The sequence below is a fragment of the Numida meleagris genome, chromosome 2 (genome assembly GCF_002078875.1).
Source record: "Numida meleagris isolate 19003 breed g44 Domestic line chromosome 2, NumMel1.0, whole genome shotgun sequence".
In the NCBI taxonomy this organism is placed as follows: domain Eukaryota; kingdom Metazoa; phylum Chordata; class Aves; order Galliformes; family Numididae; genus Numida; species Numida meleagris.
In genome coordinates this window covers 95,460,624-95,486,799 of record NC_034410.1, presented here as the reverse complement: position 1 = coordinate 95,486,799, position 26,176 = coordinate 95,460,624, and the positions used below count along the sequence as shown (strand labels likewise).

General features: G+C 35.9%; 1 protein-coding gene across 7 annotated transcripts in view; it reads left to right on the top strand.

The window, feature by feature from the left end:
* CEP192 (centrosomal protein 192) overlaps positions 1 to 24,546 on the top strand; it is a 59,816-nt gene extending 35,270 nt beyond the window's left edge. For all 7 annotated transcript variants that reach the window (XM_021387659.1, XM_021387661.1, XM_021387660.1 and 4 more), the window contains exons 32-44: positions 1,414 to 1,523; positions 3,419 to 3,560; positions 3,967 to 4,139; positions 4,506 to 4,629; positions 7,594 to 7,699; positions 9,659 to 9,857; positions 11,490 to 11,569; positions 12,454 to 12,549; positions 13,829 to 13,948; positions 17,642 to 17,763; positions 18,639 to 18,762; positions 19,230 to 19,288; positions 24,061 to 24,546. In XM_021387659.1, the coding sequence (XP_021243334.1) occupies positions 1,414 to 1,523; positions 3,419 to 3,560; positions 3,967 to 4,139; positions 4,506 to 4,629; positions 7,594 to 7,699; positions 9,659 to 9,857; positions 11,490 to 11,569; positions 12,454 to 12,549; positions 13,829 to 13,948; positions 17,642 to 17,763; positions 18,639 to 18,762; positions 19,230 to 19,288; positions 24,061 to 24,199 (1,594 nt within the window). In that variant the 3' untranslated portion in view covers positions 24,200 to 24,546. The remainder of the gene's footprint in view (positions 1 to 1,413; positions 1,524 to 3,418; positions 3,561 to 3,966; positions 4,140 to 4,505; positions 4,630 to 7,593; positions 7,700 to 9,658; positions 9,858 to 11,489; positions 11,570 to 12,453; positions 12,550 to 13,828; positions 13,949 to 17,641; positions 17,764 to 18,638; positions 18,763 to 19,229; positions 19,289 to 24,060) is intronic.

Sequence of the window (26,176 nt, the reverse complement as noted above, 5' to 3'; positions counted from 1 at the left end):
CATGGGTATGGTATTAATATGCTTCCAAAAATGGCAAGCACAAAACAAGAAATGTAGATGATAAGGACAGATGCAGTAAGTCCTACATCTGATAGGTTATTTGAGAGTGAGTCCTTGTGATAGTTTGAATTTTTTTTTCATTTAGTTTATGTACTGTTGCTACAATCCTAGTTAAGGATTTTGTTTTCTTTCCACATTTTTGAGTGTGAGTCTTTTGTTTTGGGGGAAGGATTTTTGCTTTTTTTTGTGTTTATCAGAAGAGAGCTGTCTTCTGTCTTGGTATCTTTTATCCCGATATATACATAGCTTTAATTTTTTAGAAAAAGAGTCTTGAAAGGAGCAGTACTGAAATTCAGTAAATTCAGTTTTGATTGAGATATGCATCTTGATTTGCTAAATTATATGGAGAAAGGCAGCATGTGAGTGAACGGGTATGTGAGAGAAATAACATCTACACAGAAAAGATGTGGAACTTCTGGAGAGGTTCCAGAGGAGAGCCACAAAGTTGATCCAGGGGCTGGAGCACCTCTCTTGTGAAGACAGGCTGAGGGAACTGGGCTGTTCAGTCTGGAGAAGAAAAGGCTCCAGGGAGACCTCATTACAGCCATTGAATATTTAAAGAGAACTTGTAAACAGGAGGTAAATCAGGTTTTTACATGGGTAGATAGTGATAGGACAAGGGGGAATGGTTTTAAAGTAAAGGGGAGGAGATTAAATGTCAGGGGGAAGTTTATCACTGCGAGGATGGTGAAGTGTTGGAACAGGCTGCCCAGAGAAGCTGTGGATGCCCTGTCCCTGGAGGTTTTCAAGGCCACGCTGGATATGGCCCTGGGCAGCCTGATCCAACGCTTGACTTATTGGTTGGCAACTCTGTCCACAGCAGGAGCATTGCAACTTGATGATCTTTGAGGTTCCTTCCCACTCAAGCATATTTCACAGAATGGTAGAATATATCTAACTAAGCTTAAGTAGAAGCTGGATTTATATTTCAATTTGTATAACAGGAATGCCCAAAAACAGAATGTTGTGTTCTGCTTTTAATGACGTAAGTGGCACTTTTGACTTGCGCTGTGTATGGCATGTTATGGTCATACGAAATGCTGAAGAGTCAGTGATCACCATTCAGTGCAAAATGTCTTTCTGTGAATGAGGAATCTTTCACCGTTGCTTGAAACTTCATTGAAGTCATTGTATCGTTAGCCAAATAAAGTATTACAACTAGTTGAATTTAACCATTGGACTTTGAATAAAAAGCGGCATGTGCAATGATCTTGATAACAATTCAGCCTGTTAAATATTGCAGAAGTGGTAAAAGTTAATGATTGTAGATTCTTACAATCTCACCAATTTCTTGAGATCAATATTTTCAGTGCTTTGAGTAATTTAATGAAACGGTTTTCTCATCTCTACCAGAGCTATGATGTGCGAACTGGAGGTAGCAAAACCCATAGTCCCGGAAAACAGCTTATTGAGAAACATTGTATTTGATGAAGACTTTCAAGGGGAGCAGCTTGTGACAGAAGGTAGGCCTATTAACTTTTAAAACAAAGATGTAATACTTGTTTGGAGATGGGAGAAAAATGCATTTTAGGCTTGAATCCTAGTTCTTTTTCCTTAATTTCTGATAAATGCAGAAGCAAAATTGATGACTTTTATTCAATACATATGTAAACTGTTTACTTCTCTTTTTTCCTTTCAAAATGCAACATAAAGCTATGAATATTATGACATGACAGTTGTCAGGTTTATTGGAAGAGCTATTAAAACTTGAAAAAGAGCCTTGATGTTTCATTTCTTGGAAAGTTTCAAGTTTTAGTACAGATATATATTCTGTATTTGAGAACTTGGAGGAAATTAACTTTGCTGATGTTAACAGTTGTATTTCCCTTCCCAAGTTAACTAGTATCATATGTGGAAGTACAAAAGTTGTGTTAGCAAGGAATTTATTAAGACAGAACAGAATGTATTGTAAAGGTGTCCTTAAGATTAAAAAAAAAAATCAAGTCCTTCTAGTGTCATGAAGAAGCTTACTGTTAAACCCTATTTCTTAAGCTCGTTTTATTTACATATGGAAAGAATTCACTGTTACAATGCCATTACACTTGAGTAAAAGTTGTAAAGTAAAAGCTGTAGCCTGATTCTGTCCCAATAGATTTTATGTTGTCTTTACTTGGAAAAGTGATCATTCATCTTGTCTGAGGGAAGATCCTAGTGAAGATAAGATACCTGAGCTCTTGAGTGTGCTCTGAAGTTGTTTACTTCTCTATTAATAAGATGATCCCTACTACTAGTAGGACTTAATTTTCTTTACTTCCCCCTTTGGGCACAATCCTTTTACTTAATGAAAGTTATTTATCCTGAAAGTAAAAGATCCTTACCCTTCTATTTAGTATTTTCCGTACTGAATGCAAAAAATAATATATATATACTGAGGTGAAGATTGTTATTTAAAAAAAAAAACAGGAACAGAACAGCAGACTTGTATAACGCTGCAAATAAGCCTTTGAGAAGTTCAGAAAGAGTTGCTCTTAAGTAAACACTGATACAGACTTAAAACCCTTCATTACCTCCTCATTACCCTAATATTATGCACTCATGTTAGTGTTTGAAATAGTGTATTGTCAGTTTTTCACCAGCCTACTTGCTTGATGCATCAGTGTGGTGTGCATGAAACATGCAATTAGACTAGACAGTCAGCATATGCATACTTGTAAGAGTATGAATTTTACAGCATTCTTAAGTTTCATAATCATGAGGATGTTAATCTGTCTTATCCGTAGTTGAAGCGTAGAAGCTATGTACAAACATCAACAATTTTCCCCAAAATTTTCTGTGCAACAGCAGCAATAAAGGATCAAATGCCTCCTGTGTGAGAAGTGTTCGCTTTCTCATTCTGTCAATTCTACATGAAGTTACTTAAAGCACAGAAGTAAACTTTGACTTAATTATTCAACCATTTTGAGGAAAGAATTGTTTTTAAATTGTGCTATTGCATTTCTGGATTTTGGATATTTACAGGTGCAATTAAATAATGAGATGTTAGATTGAGTAGTCAGGAATTGAAAATTAACTTCTCTCAAGTTGAATCTCTTTCTGTGAAGACTTAATACATTAAGTCTTATTTGTCAGGGTAAACAAGTTAAACTTGACTTTAGTTGGGCACAGAATCAGATAAATATCATTTGCATAAAGGTGGAAAACATTTCTATAATTAAAAAGTTAAATTTTGTGTGTGTATTTAAATTTATTACATCTCTTGTTAATGTTGATTTATACTTGATAATTTTTATAAGTTGTTTTTGGAACGATCTATGATACCTTAACCAGAAAGTTAAATAGGAATATATCCTAAATCTGTTGTGCAATTTCTGAGTGCAATTCTTTCATTCTTACTCGAATTGCTCTATTACTCTTTCAGTATGTGATATCCCACGAGGGACAAATGACATCCGACTTTTCTATGCAAATATGCGAAAAATTATCCTCACTGTGGTTGGATATTTTGTTGTTAATCGGGATGTTTTTCAGCAATCTCCTGGACGTCATTTGGAATCAAACCGGTAACGTACAAGAGTAACTGCTGGGTAACGCCTAGCTGAAGTGTGGCTCCCTTCATCTAAAATCAGGCTAGGTGATAGGAAGAGATTTATTACTCAGAAGGTGATGAGAGGCTGTGGATGCCCCATTCAGGCCAGGCTGGATAGGATCCTGGGCAGTCTGATGTAGTAGATGGCAGCCCTGCCCATGGCAGGGAGGTTGGAACTCAGTGACCTTTAATGTCCTCTCCTACCTAAGCCATAATATAGCTGCTGACTTTTTTTTTGTAATGGGGGAATGAAATTGAAAGTCCTCATGAACAGCATTGTATTTCAGTGTTAAATTTTGAGAGGTACTACAAATAAGCTATTATAATTACTTTTAAGTCATTTTTATTACTACTTTTGCTTAATGCTATCTTATTTCCAGACCCGAGAATGCTGCGAGGCTTATCAATGCAACTTTGGATGTTCTTCCAGTTAAAGGGCCTCAGGGTCCTTCATTATCTGTGAAAACCAATGAGCTAGTTCAGAATAAACTAGATGCTCAACAGACTTGGACTGTTAAGCCTGAGCACTTGATTTTGTTACCTCCTTCCATTAGTAAGTATTTTCTTTGTTTAATAAATCAATCATTTTAGTATTAAAATAACTGTACTGCTTGCTGTGTTTGCAATTCTTTTGTTTGTGAACGTGACTTGACCGATAATCTTGCTGTGGTAGTATCACACCTAAACAATAAACCTGATTTGAACGGAGTTTTGGTTAAATTGTGAGGGTTAAGGTGCTATGTGTGTTTGTATACCTGTAATATGCACTACATAATATATATTATTTTAAAGCACTTTTAATTAAAAAAAAAATATAGGACAGAAAATGCTTTGTCTTAACTGGTGCATCTCTGACTCCTGGTTGCTTTTGTGCATTTTTGTACTTCTTAGATTCTTACAGCTTTTTTTTGTATTATAGGTGGAACAGCTGATACTGGACATGTACAAATCGTCAACAATTCTAGCAGGATGCTGACGTTTGAGCTTTCATGGCCAGCTCACTGCCTTACTATAACCCCACAACACGGTGTTATTGAACCAGAGTAAGTTTCTTTACCTAGGTTCCTTTTTTATATACAAGTATATTGAGGCTTTAGAGCAACTTAGTGTAGTGTATTCTAGCGTACAGTCATTTTGTCAACTGGCATGTAAAGCTAACCTTACTCATTTGACTTTATCCTTTATAGTCCTTTATATAGGGAATGTTTTTATGTCATATATGAAGTTACCAGGAGACCAGGAGTTTTCTGTTCTTTGATATGTTGTTATTCTTATGTAATTTTCCAGGTCAACAAAACTGAAGCTTTAAAAATGTCCTTCCACAATTTTTTTTAAATTTGAATGACCTATATGTTTAAAACAGGATATTTCTTTGACTTGGTAATGTGCTGATATTTATCAGAACTTGATTGATTCTATATTCTGACAAAATTGGTTATTATTGCTCAACCTGTGGCTTCTTGGTACTTGTTACGGCAAGTTAATGTCAGATCACCTCTACCTTAACTAGCAATATTTTGGAGCAGTCGTTGTACCATCATTGCTTGTATGGACTCATAGCAGATGTCAACAAAAATGCTTTACCACTTCTCATTTTTGAATTAAAACTATGGTCAATTCAGAAAGGCTCTTAAAAGATTAAGCAGTTATCTTAGCTTTAGATGTTTACACAAAGCAGAGACTTTCTTTTCAGTCCTGCATCATTGTTCAAGGTATGATGAACTTAAATATTTAATTTGGTACTCATTTAGATGTAAATTCTTGAAGGTATTGTTGGGGGACTTTTATCATGAGTCAGAACTAAATGAAGTGGATTCTTTGCAGGGGCTCTAATATCTGCAAAGAGTGGTAGATTAAAACAGTGAGAGGACAATAAGCAATTTCCAATAGTTAAAAACAAGGATGTGTTAAGTGTCTCATACCCTACACTCTGGACTCCTTCAATTCTTCTTTTTAATTGAGAGAATTGGTGGTGGGCTTGAAGCAACTTTCTTGTGTTGCATAATTATGTTGTGTTCTTTTCACTAGAAAAGAATGATCTGTGGCCAAACAGGTCAGGTCCAAATAGGTAGTCTGGATCAAGAACAGAAGCCTGCAGGCAGGAAACAGGCCTGTGGGAACAGCTGACTTAGGCATGACAAGCTGTGCTTACCTGGTTTTCTGCTTTCTGTGACAATCTCCATATAGTGACAAGAGCAGTCACAGCATCAGGATAGAAGCCAGGCAATCTTTTATAATATGCACTGTGACAACTGGAGCTGCATTGAATTCTTGAGCTGATTTAAGCCAGGAAAGGAGAAGGTCTAATATGTGATAGGCCTCAGTGATAGTGAAAGGCCTAAGATCAAAGACTGCCTTTGCAATCATGGAGCTTGTCAGATCAAGCAGGCCACTTCCTGTTTCACCTTAACTAAAGTCCTTGAACTCCCTGGAATGTGATAGGTGCAACCTCTAACCTATCTGAATGTGGAATCATTAAATCCTAAGTCCCTACTGAATTTGGTAGCATTCTAAGAAACATTATCATCGATGTCTCAGTGTTGGAAGTATTGATAGGCGCTACGGAAGGAATTGTACTTTCGGAGCAGGGACTGTTGGAATCTGGAAAGACTACAAGTGCCTTGTTTAGAAAGCATCTTCGAGACTTCCCTTCTGAATAAGATTTGAAAGGGTGGTTAGGCAGAATTTTTCTTCCCTAGACTGCTCCACTTCACAGCAGCAAAAGTGCTGAGAGGTACTATCTGCAGGTTGAATGTGACCCTTTTGAGACACCTGGTTCATCGTTCCATGCAGGTTGGATTTGCATATGAAGTTGGCAGTAAATGTCAAAGGCAGGCTGATAGGAATAAAGACAGTGGAATAATTTGTGACAGCAAGGTAGTAACTGAGATCTGAGTCATGTTCTCACATATGCAGCTTGTATATGTGTGTGAGAGAGAGAATGATAAGTGTGAAGGTTCTGAGAACTACTGAAATTTAAAAATAATAGTAATAATAAATATTCTCATCTAAAATAATAAAGTTGAAATGGCTTTGTGTATGTAGCGGTTGGCTGTGTCCATGCAAGACTTCCTCCTAATGGGAACTAAAATACCAACGGTTCTTTAAGGAAATATTAATATCCTGGATTAGTATAAGGTTATTGATATCTGTTAGTTGAAACTTGTATGAGAAGGTTATATTGTGAGGTTTATTATGGAACTGACTTTTTAATAGGGGCTGATTTTGTTCTTACACTAAACTTTTCAAATGCACAGTGTTCTGCTAGTGACACTTCAAGCTAATTCTTCTGGGATGATTTGAGTGCTTTTGCTCATCAGCTGTCCTAACATAAAATCAGTGACCTTTACTATAGTGATTTTTTTGTACTCGTATTTTTTTTAATACTTCATTGCTTACTTTCTGCCCTCTTTTATGTTTCAATTTTATGATATTGAAAATGGAACATCGTAAATCAGAACTTATGTTCTCACTGGTCAAATTACTGTCTCATGTTATAATCACTTGGAATGAATTTAGTAGACTCTTTGATGTCCTCCACCTAGAGAACTGTAGAAACCATTAAAAGATTTTTCTCCAAAGTCAGTGATTGTGAGTGGGAGGAAGGAAAGCACGTAACTTCTTTAAAGCTAGAATTAGTTTCAAAGATGCCACTTGTGCATACTTTGTTTGAACAGAACAATTTCCTTCTGGAGTTTATTTTTTCTGATTCATGTAGTTTTATGTTTGCTTTTGATGGCCTGATAGGTTGTTTCTTAATGTGTATGTTATGCTTTCCCTCTGTACCCTTATAGAAACATCAAAAACAAGTTTATACAGCAGGTTTATTGTTAAGTTTCTAACAAAACATTGGTAGTAATTGAATATCTGAAAATACTATATTTGTTTATAGATCATCTTTGCTTAGCTACTGTCTTAAAAGTGCATCCTTTCTTGAGCCAGGGAGATCTATTATAGTTGTTAGCGTGATCCTCGTTACACAAAATACTTTTTTTTCCTTTTATTAGGAGCCGTGCACTAATTCTCGTGAGTCCTAATCCATCACTTGCCACAAAGCCTTCTGTAATTCCTTGGAGTGGGCTGATCTACATCCACTGTGATAATGGGCAAAAAGTAAGTGGCTAGTAATGTTGCCAAAATCCTTTATACGTGTAATGCAAGTTCTGTAAAATTTATTCTCATTTAAAATCTCTCCCTCCACACCACAAATTTGTAAAGATTGTCTTTCCAAAAAAAAACACAAACAAAAACAAACAAGCAAACAGAAAAACAAAACAGAAAAAAAAAACCCACAGCAAACCCAAAGCAACAAAACATGTTTTGAAAATTGAGAATCTTGTTTTGTTAATCTCTAAAGAAATATTATGATGTGAGCAATTGGACTGCGTTGCCAATCAAAATTTTTTCTGTATACTCACCATTTATATATCATTTTCTAGAAATGCTGAATTTATATTTTAACATTTATAATTATATATCTCTGCTCTTTTATATATGTGTATATATATTTGTTTATATAGACTATATATGTAGAGAGTGTGTTTATATGTATCTCTATCTGTATAATCTTTTAAGACAAAAGGAGTTAAATTAGGTTGCTGGACAAGACACCGCAGCTCCCTTGGGACTCCCTTAAGGTGAACTTAACCTTCTGGCAGACAAGTCTGTGATAATGAATGTGTAGAACAGGTTCTTGCTTCTCATGCATTTTAATCCAAGACTTTGCCCTGATTCAATTAAGGCATATTAATAAAATTCAACAATTTTTCTGCTTTCTTCAGTGTGAAAGTATAAAGTCTCCTTGGTAGTTTCCCCCAAAGAAATACATATCTAATTGTCATTTTTATGGCTGTTATGTATTTTGGATTAATGATTATGATACACATAAAGAGAAATGAAAGGCACTGAAAGGTTAAAACAGCGTATCTACTTACCTTCTAGATGGAGGACTTGGGAAGAGACCTTTTATCAGGGATTGTAGAGACAAGGGGTAGTAGCTTTGAACTGGGAGAGGGTAGATTTAGCTTAGGTATTATGGTGAAGTTCTTCACTGTGAGGGTGGTGAGGCACTGGAACAGGTTTCCCTGAGAAGCTGTGGATGCCCTTGGAAATGTTCAAGGCCAGGCTGCACGGGGCCCTGGGCAGCCTGATCTAGTGGAAGATGCCCCTGCCCACATCCAGGAGTTGGAACTGGGTAGGCTTTAATGTCCCTTCCAACCTGAGCTGTCCTATGATGAGGAAAACAAACTAACAAACCAAAAACGTGCTAAAACCACCAACAAAAAGTGCAGGGAGGTTAGTAGAGAAGGAAATGGGCATTGTGTACATCTTTTACTGTGTTATGTTGTATAACAATAAAAAGTTGAAGAGAAGAAGCCAAGTATGACAAAAGTAGAGGGTGTATCCAAACTAATCTAATTGTAAGCTATCTGGTACTTGGTCATGCTTTTGCCATTTCTTTGCAGCCTGTCCAATAAAGCAGAAAGTATGCTAAGATTTCTTAAGTTTTTAGAAGCATTGTTTACATAGCCAAAAATGAACATAAAGCTCACTCTGTCTCAGACAGCCCCGGTCTCTTTCTCTGCAAATAGATAATATTGTAGCAATAGGCAATTAAATTCAATATAAATTATCAATTTGTTTCTCTTATTGAAGAATAATACTGCTGATCTATTAATAAAAATATGTTGCAAAACATTTGTTACAAAACGTAGTTGTAAGAAAATACAGTTTGTAAGTAATAAACTACAAATATTTGCAGAAGTTGGCAATAGGGAGTGGAGTTCAGATTAAACAGATCATCTAGAGTATTGAATTAAAACTTCTAGATAGCAAGTGCTCAGTAAATTTTCCCCATTCTCCTGAATTAAATTTATCCTAAAATCTTAAAATTTTAGGAACAAAAGTTAGAGAAGGCCAAGTGGTTTAACTTTAGACTTTTTTCTCTGTTGGAATGTGAGGCGGAACAATATGAGTTCTTACAGGTCAGGGGAATAGACCTGAATAGTTTGACTTGTTAATGTAAGAACGTTCACTGTTTAAGTCTTTCTTACTCTCCAAATTGTGTAAAAGTTTATTAAAGTGCAGATTCGCGAGGCACAGGATGTGTCTGGAACAAGCTCTCCATCTAGAAGACGTGGCTTATTTACTCTACAGTCTGCAAGTCCTACCGTTCATGTGGCAAAACCTCTCGCAGCGCATCCTTTAACAAAAATGGAAATAAAGAACAAATCGATTATTTTTCCTAAAACAAGAGCTGGTGAATGCACAGGTAATAATACTTAGTAAATGTAACATCTGAGATAGCTTATGTTCAGTGTTTCTGTTTTCTGTATTGAATGTCTGGGAACTTGAATGCCTTGAGTTTGTTGATACAGTCCCAGTTACCATGTCTTGATTTTGATCCATTGAATTGTTAGTACTTGTGATGGAAGTCGTCTTTTCTCCTTCATAGTAACGCTGTTTCTTGCAGATGGTTTGTATACGGGCAGATAAGTTGCCAGTCTCTTAAATAATTATGATGTATGCAGCTGAACTGTGCCTCCATAAAGAGGGCATTATTTACTGTGTTTTGTTGAACTTCTTTTGCATCAGTGCTGTTGAGCAGTAGACCCATTCTCATCTTGTATGTGTTCCAAAGACAAATCTATCTACGTGTGGAAGAGAAATATTCTGCCTTAAGTTTCTAGGAATGCCAGCTCTGAGACTGGCTGTTCCAATCTTGTACTTAATGATCTAGGAGCATGTTGTTGAAAAATCTGTCTGTACTATTAGTTCCAGTAAATACTTTAAATTCCTCTGATTACTGTATGGAACTGTGATTCTGTTATCTAATACTAGATGTGTTAGTGTTATCTTTTTCTAGGTACCCAGTATTTTTTGTAGTGATTCACTGACTCGACACTTTCATTTAACTACCTTCAGAACTGCTGAAGCTTAATGTATTGATTATATCATTCCTTTTTTTTGCTACATCTACAAAAATGGAAGTTGATCACTTCCCATTTTTATAAATATCCCGTATAGTACATGTGGAGTTTAGCTGCCTGAAGTGCTCCTCTGGGTTGAGACGATCTGACAAATATCCCATTGATTCTTGGCAAGAGGCACACTTCAAGGTGTGAAATATGTTCACTGGTATGATCACAAGTTGGGAGTTTCTGATAACTTTGTCAGTCAGATACTTTTCTTTCTACAAGTCAAGCATTAACTTTGAGTTTTATTTTTTAACTGTTTCATTTTTATAAATCCATAATGGAATGAGAAGGGACTGCTTGATACAACTTTGGATGCTTGGTCCCGAACAACAGTACTGTCAGTGTTCCTCCCTGAGCAGCCAAATAACATTTTGGAAAAGAGTTGGGTATCTTGAGGTTTTTTTTTGGTGTGTTTTTTTGTACACTAGAAAGTGAAGGTACCCTCCAAAAATCTGAAGGCAGTAAATTGAAACTGTTGGAGTTGACTTAAATTTCTCTTTGATAATAGTCATATTCTGGATTTTCAAGAAGCTGAATTCCTCGTACCGACAATACAATCATGTAATTTTCTTTGCTATGCTTCAGGGCCTTTTGGAGGGTTTTCTTCTGTTCTTTTAGGGTTCTTGAGTTTAGGTCTCACTTAGCTTCTTGTAAGCATCTTCAATATGATTTTTCATTGGAAGACTTTACTTCCAAATATATTTGTAAAAACTTGCAAGGATTTTATGATAGTGTGCTTTATTTGAGTCTGCTCCTGAAGTTTCAAATCTATTTGGCATCATAAAAACAGTTGTCAGTAAACTTCACTGTACCTAGAAATAAAGTGCTTACTTTTTAAACAAACTTCCCGTTCAAATTCATTCAACTAAAGGTATTTGAACAAAGACAATATATTTGAATAATTACGTGTGGTATTTCTCTTGCAGAGAGTTACCTGGAAATGGAGAATAAGGGGGATGAAAATGTGAGGTGGAATTTGTCATCATTTACTCCACCCTATGTTAGAGTGAGTGAATGCTTGCACTGAGAGTGTTTTATGCAAATTCTCCATTTATTTTTTTTCCTTATTCCCTTTTCCTGTCACTCTTTCTCCCTCCAGCCTCTCAAGAAGGTATGCTTACTTGAGCCTGAACTCAGTTACAGCCTTTCTTCACAATCATTCTGACTCTGTCCATATCAAGGAAATTTTTCCCTTTTTCATCTCTAGTATATTCTCTGGCTGGGAGTCAGTGCTCTGTTAACCTGTTTCTGGTTCACTTACAGAGTTTATATTTGTTTTTCCTTGTCTAGTGTCATCTTCCAGATTTCATGTATGTTTGACTGTTTAATGTAAGATGAGTTCATTTGTGATCTAGAATACCAGTCTAACTCGCCCTGTTATGAGACTTAACGCTTCTACAATTCTGTTCTACATTATATCTCTGTAGGTAGTCTAAAGTTAGGGCAAGGATATTTGAATTACGCTACTATTGCTTCTGCAGTTATTGAAGCTGTAACTAATACTTGTAAAGTTTCCTATTTCTTCATAGGTGAATGCTGTGAATGGTCATTTTGATTCTGTGCTAGAATTGGTATGGTTATGAAATGATGAAAAACATTTCATATCCTAGAAATTCTGTAAATGTATCCAAGACTGTGAAGACAGAGTATGTAGTGTTTCAGCTTATGCACCACTTCTAAACTGGTAGTCAGTAGTCACGATGACTGCGTAAGTGTTGTAGTAGCTTCAAGTCCTTGTTTATTTGCTTTTAGGGATTGAATATTATTTGAAAATAGCTTTATTGGATGCAATTTTTTTCCAATCTTTTGTAAGGGTGATGTGTGGGGCTGGGGAGGAGGGCTGCGTGTGTTCTAATCCCTTCTGAATCTGATGCCTAACTTCATTTGCAGGACATGGATGGAACTGGTTCTGCTTATAGGGCTACTTACTCCGCTTTCAGATGTTACCGTGTTTCTGGTACACTTGAAGCTCACGGAAAAGAGAAGGTAGACTGACATATTTCAAGCATATTAATTTATCTTAATTGTAAAATAGTACCTTCCGTGATAAATTATCTGAAATAACAGCTGAATTATTGAAGTTGGTTTTAAATATATCTGTGTATATTAAGTGATCAGTATCTACTTAGCACAGGTGTTATAATGTCAGCTGAGTTGATTCTAAGATTTCATGCAATCTGTAGTTTTACTTTGTTTTTGTTGTTTTAGAAAATATTCTAGAACAGAAAATTGTTTTAAAATGCTTTGTAAAATCCACAGGTTTATTATAACTAATACTGTGTTTTTGCAAAACTGGTGTGAGAGCTTGCTTCTTGTCATAATTCTTCAACAGTTGTTTGGTCCTACTTACAATTTTATCTCCTGGCCAGTAGAGGGTTTCATAACCACAATTATAAAACACATCCAAGGATGTACTGATTGGGTTCCTGTGGGGCTTTTTTCCCTCACCTTCCTGCTCTAATACTACTTTATTCTAACTGTTCATCTTCACAAATATCTATATTTTAATCATTATAGATTGTGATATTGATTATTCAATTTAGAATCTATTTACAAAAAAGTTGAAAACTTTTTTTTGCTAATGTAGAAAAGCATCTTTAAACCAATGTTTGCCTTAGCAATCCTAGTTCGGGTGCAAGACTTTCACCATTTGTAGATGAGGCCGTTGACTTATCAAAGATAAGATACAGATTGCTATCATGATTTTTTTTTTTAGTGCATCTGATAATATTTGGTTAAAAAATATAGCTGTAGTGATCTATTCTAACCCGCTGCTCCCCTGGTACAACACTATAGAGAGAGGAGCCTTTATTACATAGGTGACCTTTAAGGATAATCGAATATGTGACCTGTAACTTAGTTTAATTTTCAGTCCTTCTAGTAATTGTAGAACAGGCTGCTTTTATAGATGTGAGGTGGAAGAGTTCAGTTATTCACATTCCCCTCCTGGTCCCCTTCTCCCCTCATTTTCCTAATAGAAATAATTGTACAAATGCTTGCTCACATCTTGTAAGACAAGGTAGCCAAACTCAAATTTTGTGCATCTGGTTATACAACCCGTTTTACCAGAACATTTTCATTTGCAAGCAAAGGAGGATGAATGATAATGTTTTCTGCAAGATTATCTGTGTGTGGAATGCGTGCATCTATTTCTGTAGTATATAAATACTGTGCTGGCTTTACTGTAACTTTGTGCAAGTAAAGTTACGGAGTTTTATCTATCATTTTAATGGACTTTTGCAAACTTTTCCTCTTGTTTTTGTAGGTTGCTCTAATATTTTTACCTAGAGAAAATGGGGATTACTCCCAGTTCTGGGACCTTGAGTGTCACCCCGTTGAAAAACCTAGCTGGAAACACAAATTAAGATTTCAGCTTTCTGGAACAGTGAGTATATAAATGCTGGAAACTCTATCCTGAGCATAAATATTTGATAACATCTTAATGTCACTATACTGTATTATTGCTGATATGCCTCAATGTTATTCTGAAAAAAGGTAATATTTTATGTCAGCCTGAGTTCTGCTGTTTTTCTTATATTATGAACTCCTGTGGGAATTGTTTCTGTAGGGGCAGATTTGTTTATATCAGACACTAAATGCATTGAGTTTATTTCTGTAAATAAATAGCAAAGTAATTGACCTTTGATCCAATATGTAACTTAATGTAATATTGGAGTTTGTTATCACCTGTTTTGGAGATATGGCTATGTTTCTGATGGAATCGATTTGGGTATTTTATCAGAGTTGAGCATAGACGTGGGTAATTATTAAGATTTATACATGGGGGGTAATTAAATTGGAGCTATTCTTTGCTCTTGTCATGGTCCTGAGCTCTAATTTTATGGTGAGGCCCAGGGAGATGGGTTTTGGAGCACAGAAAATCAGTTCTTAATTCACATTTAGTCACTACCTCACCGTTTATGCAAAGGGAGCCTGCATAGCACACAGAATCTATTTTTAAATATTTAAGAGAAGTAAATTCTAATACTTAGTTACATGAGCTGAATATGAAGAATTTTGTTCAGTATTGTGTGATTACTGCATATGCTTTCATGTCTTCTCTGAGAAGCCTGGATAAAGATTTGAGTTTTTTCTTCAGAGTACCAAGCCTGCCTCAGTAGTAGGAGCCTTACTTTACCCTTCTTGACAAAATACCTTTTACTTACTGGGGTCTTTGTTCTTCCCAGAAGTTAATTATATTGAAAAGGGGGCTTGTTAATAATGTATATGTTAAATGACTTCTAATTTTGTCTGGAAGAATGAGACTTGTATAGTGTTTGTTTTGATATTTTTGTTAAGCTTTTGTCAAGTACTTTGAACATAATTTTCCATTAAGTGAGGAAAACATCTGTCAGTTGACTGTTTAAAGCTTGAGAGAAGATGAATTCTTTATTAGAAGTCTAGAATTCTGAATAATTCTCTTCTGAGAACATGACTAGTTGTCAGAGTTGTGTAAATCTTTGAGCAGCATGACTTGATATCAGTGTTTTTGAACTAGCACGTCAGATTTGTTTCTCTTTCCTCTTGATTCTACTTAAAGCTGTTAACTATTAGATCCTTCCAGCATCTCCTTATACTTCTGGGAAAAAAACATTACAGAAAATACTTGAAATGTGTTGAGATCATTTTTGATAAAGCGTAGGACAGCTTTTTTTTATCAGCTAGGTAAGGAAACTATGTATCAGTTTGCAAGAGGCATCAACACAGAACATTCACTTAGATTGTTGCAGCTTTTTAATCAGATTCTCTTTTAGAGGAGAAGACAAATCAGTTATTGCCTATTATGTCCTAGGAACCAAGAGTGTATACTACGTTACTACAGCTTTGGAAAGGACTTGTATCCTGCTGGGTTTGCTGAGGTGAAGTGGGCTACTGCTGTGATTTTTGATAAAATGAAGTAGGAAGAAGACTGACTGTCATTCACAATGACAGAGTGATACTTATTTATAGCTCTGCTTCAGTAGAATTGGAAAGAAATGTGAACGACATCAGGAAAGAAATAGAACAAGGTGAAGTTAGGAAAATCAATGGTACTTACTGTTTTCATTTTTTTCCTAAAAAGCCAATTAGCTGTGAATTTGATGACGCTCAGTTGGCATTTGTGGTTCCCACCACTAGAAACCATGGTCTGCAATTCAGAAGAGCCTGTTTCCACATCTGATCCTAGGGACAGAGAAAGGAGGGACTCTGAATGCCCTTTGCAGTCTCTCCCTGTCAATGCTGACAATTCAAACTTAGTTTTTCGTTTTCCTGAGGAACACTTGCTGTGAGGAGCTGGTGGAAGATCAGTGGGCTAAAAATGAGCATCACTATCGTGCACAAATATTTGGATTAGTGTTTTGGTTTAAGTATTGATCTCTTCTGGTTGAAGCAGTCAATCAGCAAGAACCTGCTAGGGAGCTGAGGCAGGACCTAGTCTATGACGGCTCCTTTAGTGTGTGGAAAGTTGAAGACTCCATAAAGAATTCCAATATTGTTTGAAGATACCACAAATGATAGGCATGTTGGTTTTTTTAATGTAATCTGTGTACTTCAACTGCAGTGTAAGTAACTTTTTAGTGTGTTATTTTGTAAGAGACAAAGTGAACAAATCAAGCTCTATTTCTGAATACATTTTACTAAACATTTTACTAAAAGTTTGATTTGATTTTTATTGTTGTTAGCAGTATGGAAGCTTCATCTTATTTGGGTATTCCAGGAGCAAGAGGGCGGGAAAAAGCTTTTTTAAGTTCAGTGTGCAAAATTAATTCCAATTTTAGAGCTAAATGTATTCATATGCTTTTGAAGTTACTTTGGGATCAAGAGCAGCATTGCTTGAGAACCATTTGGACAATGTTTAACATAATATTTTCATTTGAAACAAGAAATTAGTAGAGAGTCAAGTAAAGCAGTACTTGAAGATACTTTTACAAAGATCAGGGAAGACAGAACTTCTGATTATTTTCCATTATGTGTATTATTCTTATGCAGTGAACTTGCCCTATTGATCCAGTAGAATTTGAATGATAACACTGAAGCGTGACACCCATCATTTTTCCCTACATGGAAAACTAAAAGCTCTTGCAACCAGACATATATGCAATTTCTTTTTAATCTTTAGGTATTGGGTTCTACTGTGGTTCATGGCTTATTTGCAACTGAAGAACGTTCTTCTTAAAATTAAGGTTTTTTTTGTTGGCTGCTGCTATTTCTGGCAGACTGACTAGCAGCTCTTTCAAGACAAGAAATCAATGTCTAAAAGACAGGTTTGTCATAGCAGCTCTATTGAAGAGGAAACTATTTTTTAAGTCTTCCCTGCATAAGGGAATCAACTGCTTGTCTAAAACATCAGTGCTATTTGGGGAAAAAAAATAAGATTATGTTGTATGACCATAAGTGTGGGAGGTTCTTTAGGTCTTTGTCTTTTTTTAAAGATGTTGTGACCCAAGGGACTCTAGACAGTAGCTGTCTAGATTCATCTGACAGTGAAGAATTTTGAGTTAGCTATTTGGCAAAATATTCCCTTCAGGTGATCTGGTTTTCCTGTGTTAGAGAGTACATCGAATAGAGGTTGTGACAATGGTAAATATTTTGACCTAATTTCTGAGTGTGACTGTTATCACTTAGTGCATTATCACATTCTTTTTCTATGGAGTGATCTTCCTTTGGGAATGATGTGTCCTTCGTAAAACAGAAGTATACAAAGCTTTGTGCTTTGGTGAGAATTTAAACTGTAATGATGACTTCTGTCTTCCTCTCTGAGCAGCTGTTTTGCTGACTTTGCTGTTCTTGAGGCACATGGGCCTCAAGAATGTCTGCAGAGAAATTTCTTTCAGCCTTCATGAGATTCCACCTGCACTGCACTACTAGTGTTTTGTGAACTTTTAACAATTAAAGACAAAACACGATACATAAAACACAAAAGCCTGTTACAGCATTCATCCCAAATTGTTGTTCTGTCTCTGTGATCTAGACTTCACTGTTCTGAAATACTATACTTAAAAAAGTCTGTCTTCCTTCCCTTGGCTTACAAAAATGACTTAGGTACTTGAATACCTTTGAATACAAAATTTAAAGGCTTCCTTGTTTTTGCCAATAGGGTACTAAAGCAGAAGATGCAACTGCGATTGTAAAGGATTCCACGGATACCCTCACAGAAACTGGAAGCCCAGTCATACCAAAAAGGAAGGTTTGCTCTGAAGCATGTACAACTAAAGCAGGGTATGTATGGGCAAGAACTGAAATGAGATGCTGCAAATGGTTGGAGGTTTAAAAAAGGCAACCAAACCGTTTTGCTGTTACAAAAGCTATGTGGTAGAACAGGCTGCCCAGAGAGGCTGCGCTGTCTGCTCCTGGAGATTTCTGGGACCTAGCAGGACAAAACCTGTGAAATGCCTTTTCTGAACCTAGAACTGATGCTGCTTGGAGCAAGAGGTTGAATTTGAGACCTCCCGAGTCTCTTCCTATCTCAGTTATCCTTTAATTCTATAGTAAAGAGCAAATAAGTGCAAAAGCATACTTGACCAAACCTCTTACTGTATTGTATTGTTCAGTTTCACATTCTTTTCATTTAAGTTCCTAGGTTGCCTAATCATAATTTGTTGTTGTGAAAACTGGAATCAGCAGCGGAATTGTATACTGACCCATTTTGGTGGCTTTACAAAATGTTAAAGCTCATTGTAGGAATGCGGTGTACTGCATGTCTTAACATTGCTATTTGTCTGTGAAATTGATCTACAAGTCTTATACTATGGGATGATGTGAATATGGCAGGAGAGTAAAATGTTTTGGTTAAACATGGAATCCCTGGAAAAAAACTAACTGTCTAGTAAAGTATATGGAGGGAAAATGCAGATTGTAAAAGTTTATGTAAGCTCTCATAAATTTGTGTTGCAGTGATGCTTTCATTAGGCTCTCAATGGCTAAAATGTATAACCTATAAAAGGTAAGGGTGAGAGAGTTGATGCTTTCAAGGTCTTTCCTTTCTTTTTCCTTGCTTATTCTCATAGGAAAATACAAATGTCTTAAAGTATGTAATCAATATATCCAGACCATATAAGTAAATGTTAATATTTTAACTCCATTTTCCATATCAGACTAAATGAGATAACTCGTGGGGTATATGCACCAGAAGAATTGTACACTTTTCTTCCAACAAGAGTTGGGGAATCACGCACGTTAAAGGTCAACTTGCGAAATAATTCATTTAGAACGCAGTTGGTAAGTTTGGTGGGGTTTCTTCTAAACGTGTTTTTGTAAATCCTTTCAGCAGTTCAACTGTACTGTGTAGGTTTTCATTTTTTTTACTCTGGGCGTGAGATGGCAATAGTGCCATCACAATAGTCAAGACAGTAGTCTTGTTAGTTTCAAAAGACAGCATTATATTTGAAAAATTTTGCTCTCTGTAATTTTTTCTCGACTGAGTCGGTGAGGGTATTTGTAAACTATGCAATTGAAGGAAAAAAAAAACAGATTTCCTGTTATCTTTATTTTTTTTTAACTTTGTTAAAACATCCTGAGATTTCAGTTTTTCTTAAATGCGCAAATCTGGGCATGTTTCATTTTTAAACACTGGGTCTATCTAAAGCTGTATTTGTGAATTACCTTATTTATCTTAACCATGTTGTAAAGTGAATGTAATAAGCTTAGATACAGTGGATCTTTAAGCATTTTGTATTAAATTGCAGCTGAAATTTTTGAGTCCCAATGAGCCTTTCTATATCAAGCACTCAAAATACTCTCTAAGGTAAGTAACTCTCGTGCTAACATTCTTGCCTAACAACAATGAAAGAAATTAATGCAGTAAGATAAATATCTTCTCAACGTACAGTGCTAAAATGTAGATATAAAGACCCAGCATTCTGGCTGTCTAGTTAAATATGTGCGTGTTTTTTTGCTAATGCTGTGCTCTGTAATCTTAGTTAGAAGCAGAATGAACCCACATGGTTACTCCTGCATCTGCCAATTTCTTCACTGCAAATTGTTTCTAACAGTGCTGCTGCTTTTCATGCTAAACCTAATGCTTCATTTAACCATTTGGCCTGCTGTGCACAATCAAGTCATTCCTTCCATTTATACTTTGTACACAACAGACCAAATTGCCTTCATCATGCTTCTAATTTGACAAACCTGCAGAGCTGCATCAAAGATTCTCTGCAAATATAAGGTTTGAGCAGCCAGTGGAATTGCTTCGTCATACCAAGTATTTCAGCATATTACTTGCATAAAAGAAGTTTTCATGTTGGTGATAACAGTCCTTCAAAATAAACCTAGCCATCTTGAAAGTTGATTACTGCAGGTATTTGACAGTCCTGTTAGTTATCTCATAAAGAGATACAGCATCTAACATGCTCATCTGTAACAGTGGGAGTGTCAGGAAAATAAAAATGCAACCATTTCATTAGAAGTCATACGGCATACATTTTCAGCATTTAGGTAGTTACCCATTTTAAAGATGAGGAAACTAAAGATACGCAGAATAGAAGTTGTGCATAAGGTCAGAAATAGAACTGGGTACTCTGTTTCTTCACAGCCTCATCTTTGTAATAGATATTATGTTACTAACCGCAGGTGTTCAAGGTATTTTGAAGCCAGTTTCTAGCAAAAAGTGTTGTTAACTGCACTCAGGCACTTTTCAGTGCCTCTACTTCACTTGCATTTTTTTAAAATTAAATTTGCCACTGAAGGGTTTATAACAGAAGTGGTTAACAAAGTGAAAATCTACTCAAATAAAGACAACTTGCTAAATCTATCTGAGGCTCTACAGCTTTAGGCACAGGACAGGATGAATTGACAGTCCATGAAAAAAGATGAGTAACTTAAATGGAAGACGCTTAAATGTTTCAAAAATACTCTTGAGGAAGGCAGTCAAAGCTGCATGGTATATTTTCTATGGGAGTTGATGAAATCCTATTGCTTTAATCCAAAGTAGAGTTAACAAGTCAAATATTCAATGTCATTTCTAAAGGTTATCAGCTGAATATACTCTATTTCTAATCACATTCCAGAAGTATTTTTTTTAGTAGCTTTGGCTGTTTTTCTTTAGTTATAAGTGTTGACCTTGTCTGGCTTTTAAAAATTCATTTGTCTGAAATCAGCAGAGCTCTCTGAAAAAGCCCCTCCCGTTTAAGAGCATAAAGCAGAGAAGAATTATTTAACTTGGACAAGTGCTTTAAAAAACATAATCAAAAAACACAACAACATTAAAAGAAGTTCTGTAAGTGGCTTTTATTTCAGATCAGCATGAAGGAGGATCTCAAGAAAGTCATCTAACCTAGGTTGACTGGGCATTATTATAAAGTAATATTCAAAAGCAATTAGATAAGAAAACTGCTTGCAGGAACTTTGAATTGTAGTTTGTTAATAAGAGTGTAAAAATAGGAAGCATCACCAGTCTACAGTTTGAACCAAAAATGTTAGGCAATAAAGATGGTTTGTTGCATGCTTTTCATTTTGAGGGCCAAATTTGAAAGTAATTATGTATCATCAAGTGTTACATCTGAATAATGGATTTGCAGGCTTTTGTTTTGGTTTTAAAATCAAGAATCTCACGTTCAGAAGCTGATGAAGTGACATGCCACTTCTTGTTCAATTAGTTATATGTTCACAAGTACCAAAAGTTAGCAGTGTCCTTTACCACAGTTTGCTGAATTGAAAATAACAACAGACTTTATCCAAATAGAGCATCTTGCAACCAAATCTGGAGCAAAACCAGTAAGCAACTGTAAGAATCTTCACTGTGTATCTTAAAGCATCTATCTATCCATCTTATCTGTCTTTTTAACCACGAAGATTTTTTTAGCTAGTTTAAGTCCAGAAAGAATTTCTTCCCACCCATTCTTTGCATGAATTTATATTAAAAAGATGAGTTCTGTTTGTTAATGAATAGATTTTTTATTATTTTTACTGCAAAGGGTTATTTTGTTAAGGTAGCTGTTAAAGTACCTTTTGTAGTATTTGTTATATGTATTTCAAACATAAATGAAACTTAAAGCACTCGATTTTATAAGAACCTTTGACTAAGTTCTGCTTCTGGAAGGACTGCCAGATTGTGCCTATTTACAAAAAAAAAGCTTGAATACTAAGGTGTTTCTATAGCCTTCAAAAGCCATCTGAAACAACCTGATTACAGGCTAGCAGAAATTTCAGATACTCTTAAAAGGCAAAACTTTTCTTTGCTTGACTAATTATTTTTATTTCCAGTAGCCACTATTCTAGAGATTCATCTTTCATTACTGGTAGGCCTGACTGGTTACTGTAGCTTAGATACACCTTACCAGTTATGTTTCTATTGAAATATTGATTTTAGAAGACTACAGTATTAGTTTGTATTTGACTGTGAGGTAGGCATCAGACATACCAGGCTTCAGAAATACCATTTGAAACTGATAAAATAACCTCAAAAGACTATGAAGCCTTCATAGACTAACTGAGTTGTAGGCATAAAGAAAAGTTTGGAGTCAAGTAAAACATCTCATTCAGATGAAAAAAAAAAAAAGTTAATTGCAGGTAAAGTCCAGTTGTCCTGACAGTTCTTTGCTTGACTGTTTCTGGCTCTACTGTACTTTAGAAAAATCTTCCAGGTTGCTTCCATTTCTAAGAACATGTACACTGTGGAGTAGCCCAAAGAACTGCTGTAATTGGAGTCTGAACTTCCCAGTTTAGTTATTGATGAAAGTGAAAATAGCATGTTTCCCTCTGGATTAGGAAGTATGAGAATTCAAGTGTTGAGCCTTATCCTGGTCATAAGGAATAAACTGGCTGCTGCAAAGCAAACTCTGAGGAATGCCTGATTAATTCTGCTTTTATTCCAAAGACAGCATATAGCACCAACTAAATGGATACCCGAATTCTGTGGCCAAATTAAACTGAATATAGTTGCCATATGCCATTACTGAGGTTGTATAATAGCTATTTTGGAAATCAGTCTTTGAAAGTTGAATGTGGACATCTCTTGAATGAGTGATACGTGACTTACTGTTGCTTTGATAGTATAAGCCTGATTTCGGTTATATTCTTTTTGAGTAAGTTTAGGATACGTAAGGAAGCATACACATATCACTCTGAAGATATAGACTTGTGCACACCTGACTTTCTCCTGAATTTATTTTTACTTTTGTAAAGTCTTGAGCAGACTGAATCTTGAGCTTCAGTTTCAATTCTTACTACATTTTTTGTTTTCTAATACAATATGTCTGTTACAAATGAAGTGGTCATACTGTTGTTCTTCAGCTGAATAAATATCTTCGTCCCATATATTAGAAGGTGGTTGAAGAGGCAGAGCTTGGCAAGTCGATTGTACAGTTTAAGTAATTAAACTCTTATCTAGCTGAAATCCTTTGCTCTGTTTATTTTAATCCAGTAGTTCACAATCAGAGCTTTTTTTTGTACTAACTCAAAAAAAAAAAGTGATTGCACATCAGTCCATATTCTGATAAGTTGTACATCAAACAGGTTACTTCACTGAACAGGTTCTGTTTTTTCAATATTTTTCTGTTATATATTTTTATGCTTAAAAAAAGGTTAGGATCAGGCTTATATGTAGGGAAAGCATTATGACTTGAAAATGTAGGAGAAGGATATGAGCACAAACTAATTATGATAGGTTGGATTACTGTAGTTGAAACAGATATCTAGAGGAAGGAACAAAATAATAAAAAGCAGAGGAACACATTCCAAAGGATGTTGGATAGCACTAAATAGTGCCAAAAGCGGAGAGCTAGAGTTATGATAAAGTGTAAAAACAAACATTCTTTTCTTTGTCCTAGTGAGTGTTGCTGTTTGTTTTTCCTTATTCTCATATGTGCCTCTTACTGCTACTTCTTTGTTCGTACTGGATATTTCCATCAGATGCCATGGCATCATGCTCAGCATTTCCAGCTTCTTTGCTTGTATAGCTTATATTTTTTATCTTGGCATGTTCACCCTAGGCTTTTGACAATTAAGATAGCCACCATTTACAGCCTACCTACAGCTGAATTGTACTATTTGGTATGTTTCTATGCAGTCTGAAGAGAAGAGGACTTAACCTAAAAAGATGTGATGCAACGTCTTGAAAGTACTGGTTGAGGATAGGTGTATTGGTTTGTGGTGATTCGGTGAAATATTTATTCATGTAGAGACGATTGGTAAAATATTTTCAATTATTTCTAGCTTAAAATTGACTGAGAATTGTAAATTTCGGTATACTCATCAACAGACTTACAAAGAGAAGAAATGTAGTAACTTTGCTCTAGGTGTAATTGATGCGCTGTCAGTATTACTGTGAGGAGGTAGAACAAACATATCCAGATAAACTAGCAGCAGTAAAATATTGTAATTCTTTGCATAGCCTGTAGAAAAGAATCACCTTTAAAATCTTCCTTCAGAAGAGTAATAATCGAAACTATAGAAATAAACTTGATGAACTAGTACACATCGAATGTATAGCTTTGGTGAAAATGAAGACTAGAACTTCAATGTCAGGTACAATTTGCTTGGTTGTTGATGATGAATATGCACATAATTGTCTCCTTACAGATCCCATCATTACATCAACGTGCCAGTCCAGTTCAAGCCACAGGCAGAAGGCATTTTTGAAGGTCTCTTGGCTGTGCACACAACCAAATATGGCTGTATTAAAATTCGACTGTGTGGTAAAGCCATTGCAAAAGAATAGTCAGGACAGTTTACAATTGTTTAGGATGGTTTAAGCCATTTAAAATATTCAAGGATTTGCTACTACATTTCCATACTAACCTTCTACTTGTTTTGCCCTGTGATGCTGCTTTGATGGAAAGTCTTCTTTAAGATGAATTATGGTGCTTGTTTTTCAAGTACATTTTTATAGTAAAAACACTGAGAAATAATATTCTATGTTTTAAAGTTATCATGTTCTAACTTATGTTTCTGCACTTTTGTTGGAAAGGGAAGTTTCTATTTTTGCATTTATCAGGAATAGCTAGATACAATGTATTTTATTTTCAACCTTGTAAATACAGAAATAAAGTATGTGTTAACTACTGATTCTGATTACTGTCTTTGGTGGCAAGTGGGTTCCTTGCTGTATGTAAAGGATTAAGCTTCCTGCTCCTTAGCAATGCTAGTTATTTTGGGTTCAGGGTGTGGGGGGGAGGGACTGCAGTACAGAAACCGACTTGTTACATATCGTGTCTGTCTGGTAAAGCTCAGACAGTCAGTTCAGTGGTGGGCTTAAACGCTGCTTCTTATTCCTAGCAATGTGAAAACACTGTCAATTCAACATGAGCAATGCTGCCTTCATCACTCCAGAATGATTCTTCTAGCCTGCTATTCTGTCTTTAACAGCGGCAAAAGAGTTGTTACAGGAGATCACAAAAACCTGATCTGCTGCCTTTGGTTTCCTTTGCTTGCACTTTCCCAGATATCCACAGTCATTATATTAAGGACAAGAGGCAGAGATTCCCACCTATCCCTTTTTTCCATTTATGGACCTGTTTATGAATTTATCCGTATGCCTCTTTGAACCTTTTGACACCCTGTGTTCACAACTTCATGTGGCAGCAAGCTCCAGATGTTCACTGTCTGCTCTTTCAAGAGAAGATTTTCCCTATGTGCTAAATGGACTTCTTAGAATTTTGTTGAGTGCTCTCCAGTTCTTACTTTGTAGGATTCAATGAATGACAGTTCTACAATCAAGTTACTCATTGTTAGTGTACTCTCTGCACCCTTTGGCTGTCGGCTGTTTCATTTCTGTATCATGTAGCTGTATGTCTGAAGTTGCCTTAAGCTAGAAATGTAACTTTGATAGCCTTGTTTTCATTGGTTACATACATTATTCCTTCCTTCAGGTTGATAAAAGTATGAGTGAAATCTTACAGTCTCATCTGAAAATCAAATTACTTTCAACATAAGTCAAATTTGAAGGTAACTGGGAGGGAAAACCTGAATTGTCTGATATGTTCCACCACAGTCATGATAAAGTATACTAAAGGATACTCTAGGTGCTTTTTCTCTGTTAAAACCTAGTTTCTCAGCAGACTGAACACGAGAAGGGGAAGATTTGCTAGAAGAAATTTAAACTAGACATCAGAAGTCTTGTTCCCTGTGTATTCTTCCATCAGCGGGATCATAGAACAGCATACGTTGGAGGGGACTTTGAACATCATCTAGTTCCACTCCCCCTGCCTTGGGCAGGGTTGCCAGCCAATAGATCAGACTGCCTGTGGCCCCATCCAACCTGGCCTTGAACGCCTCCAGGGATGGGGCATCCACAACCTCTCTGGACACCTCATCACCTTCTGAGAAAAAATTTCTTCCTAACATGTAACCTAAATCTACCCTTTTAAGTTTAAAGCCATTCTCCCTTGTCCTAGCAAAAGCATGTAATCTCCTATCTAGATACTAGATACTGTGGCCAACTTCTCCTCTCTAGATGATACTGCTTGCACATTTCCCTAGCTGATGTGTTGTGTACTCAGAATACTGAATTGGAATGGGAATCTTCTGCTGTCTGTTGTCTTTTCTCTTTCCTGGCTTCTTTATTTGTGAGAGACTTCGTGTTCAAAAACATCCATTGGTTCAGTTTTGGGTACATAATCAGAAATCTCCTTTCAGAGATGAAAAAGACTGATCTCAGTGTGTGGATATCTACAAAGCCTTTGTATTTCCCAGCTGA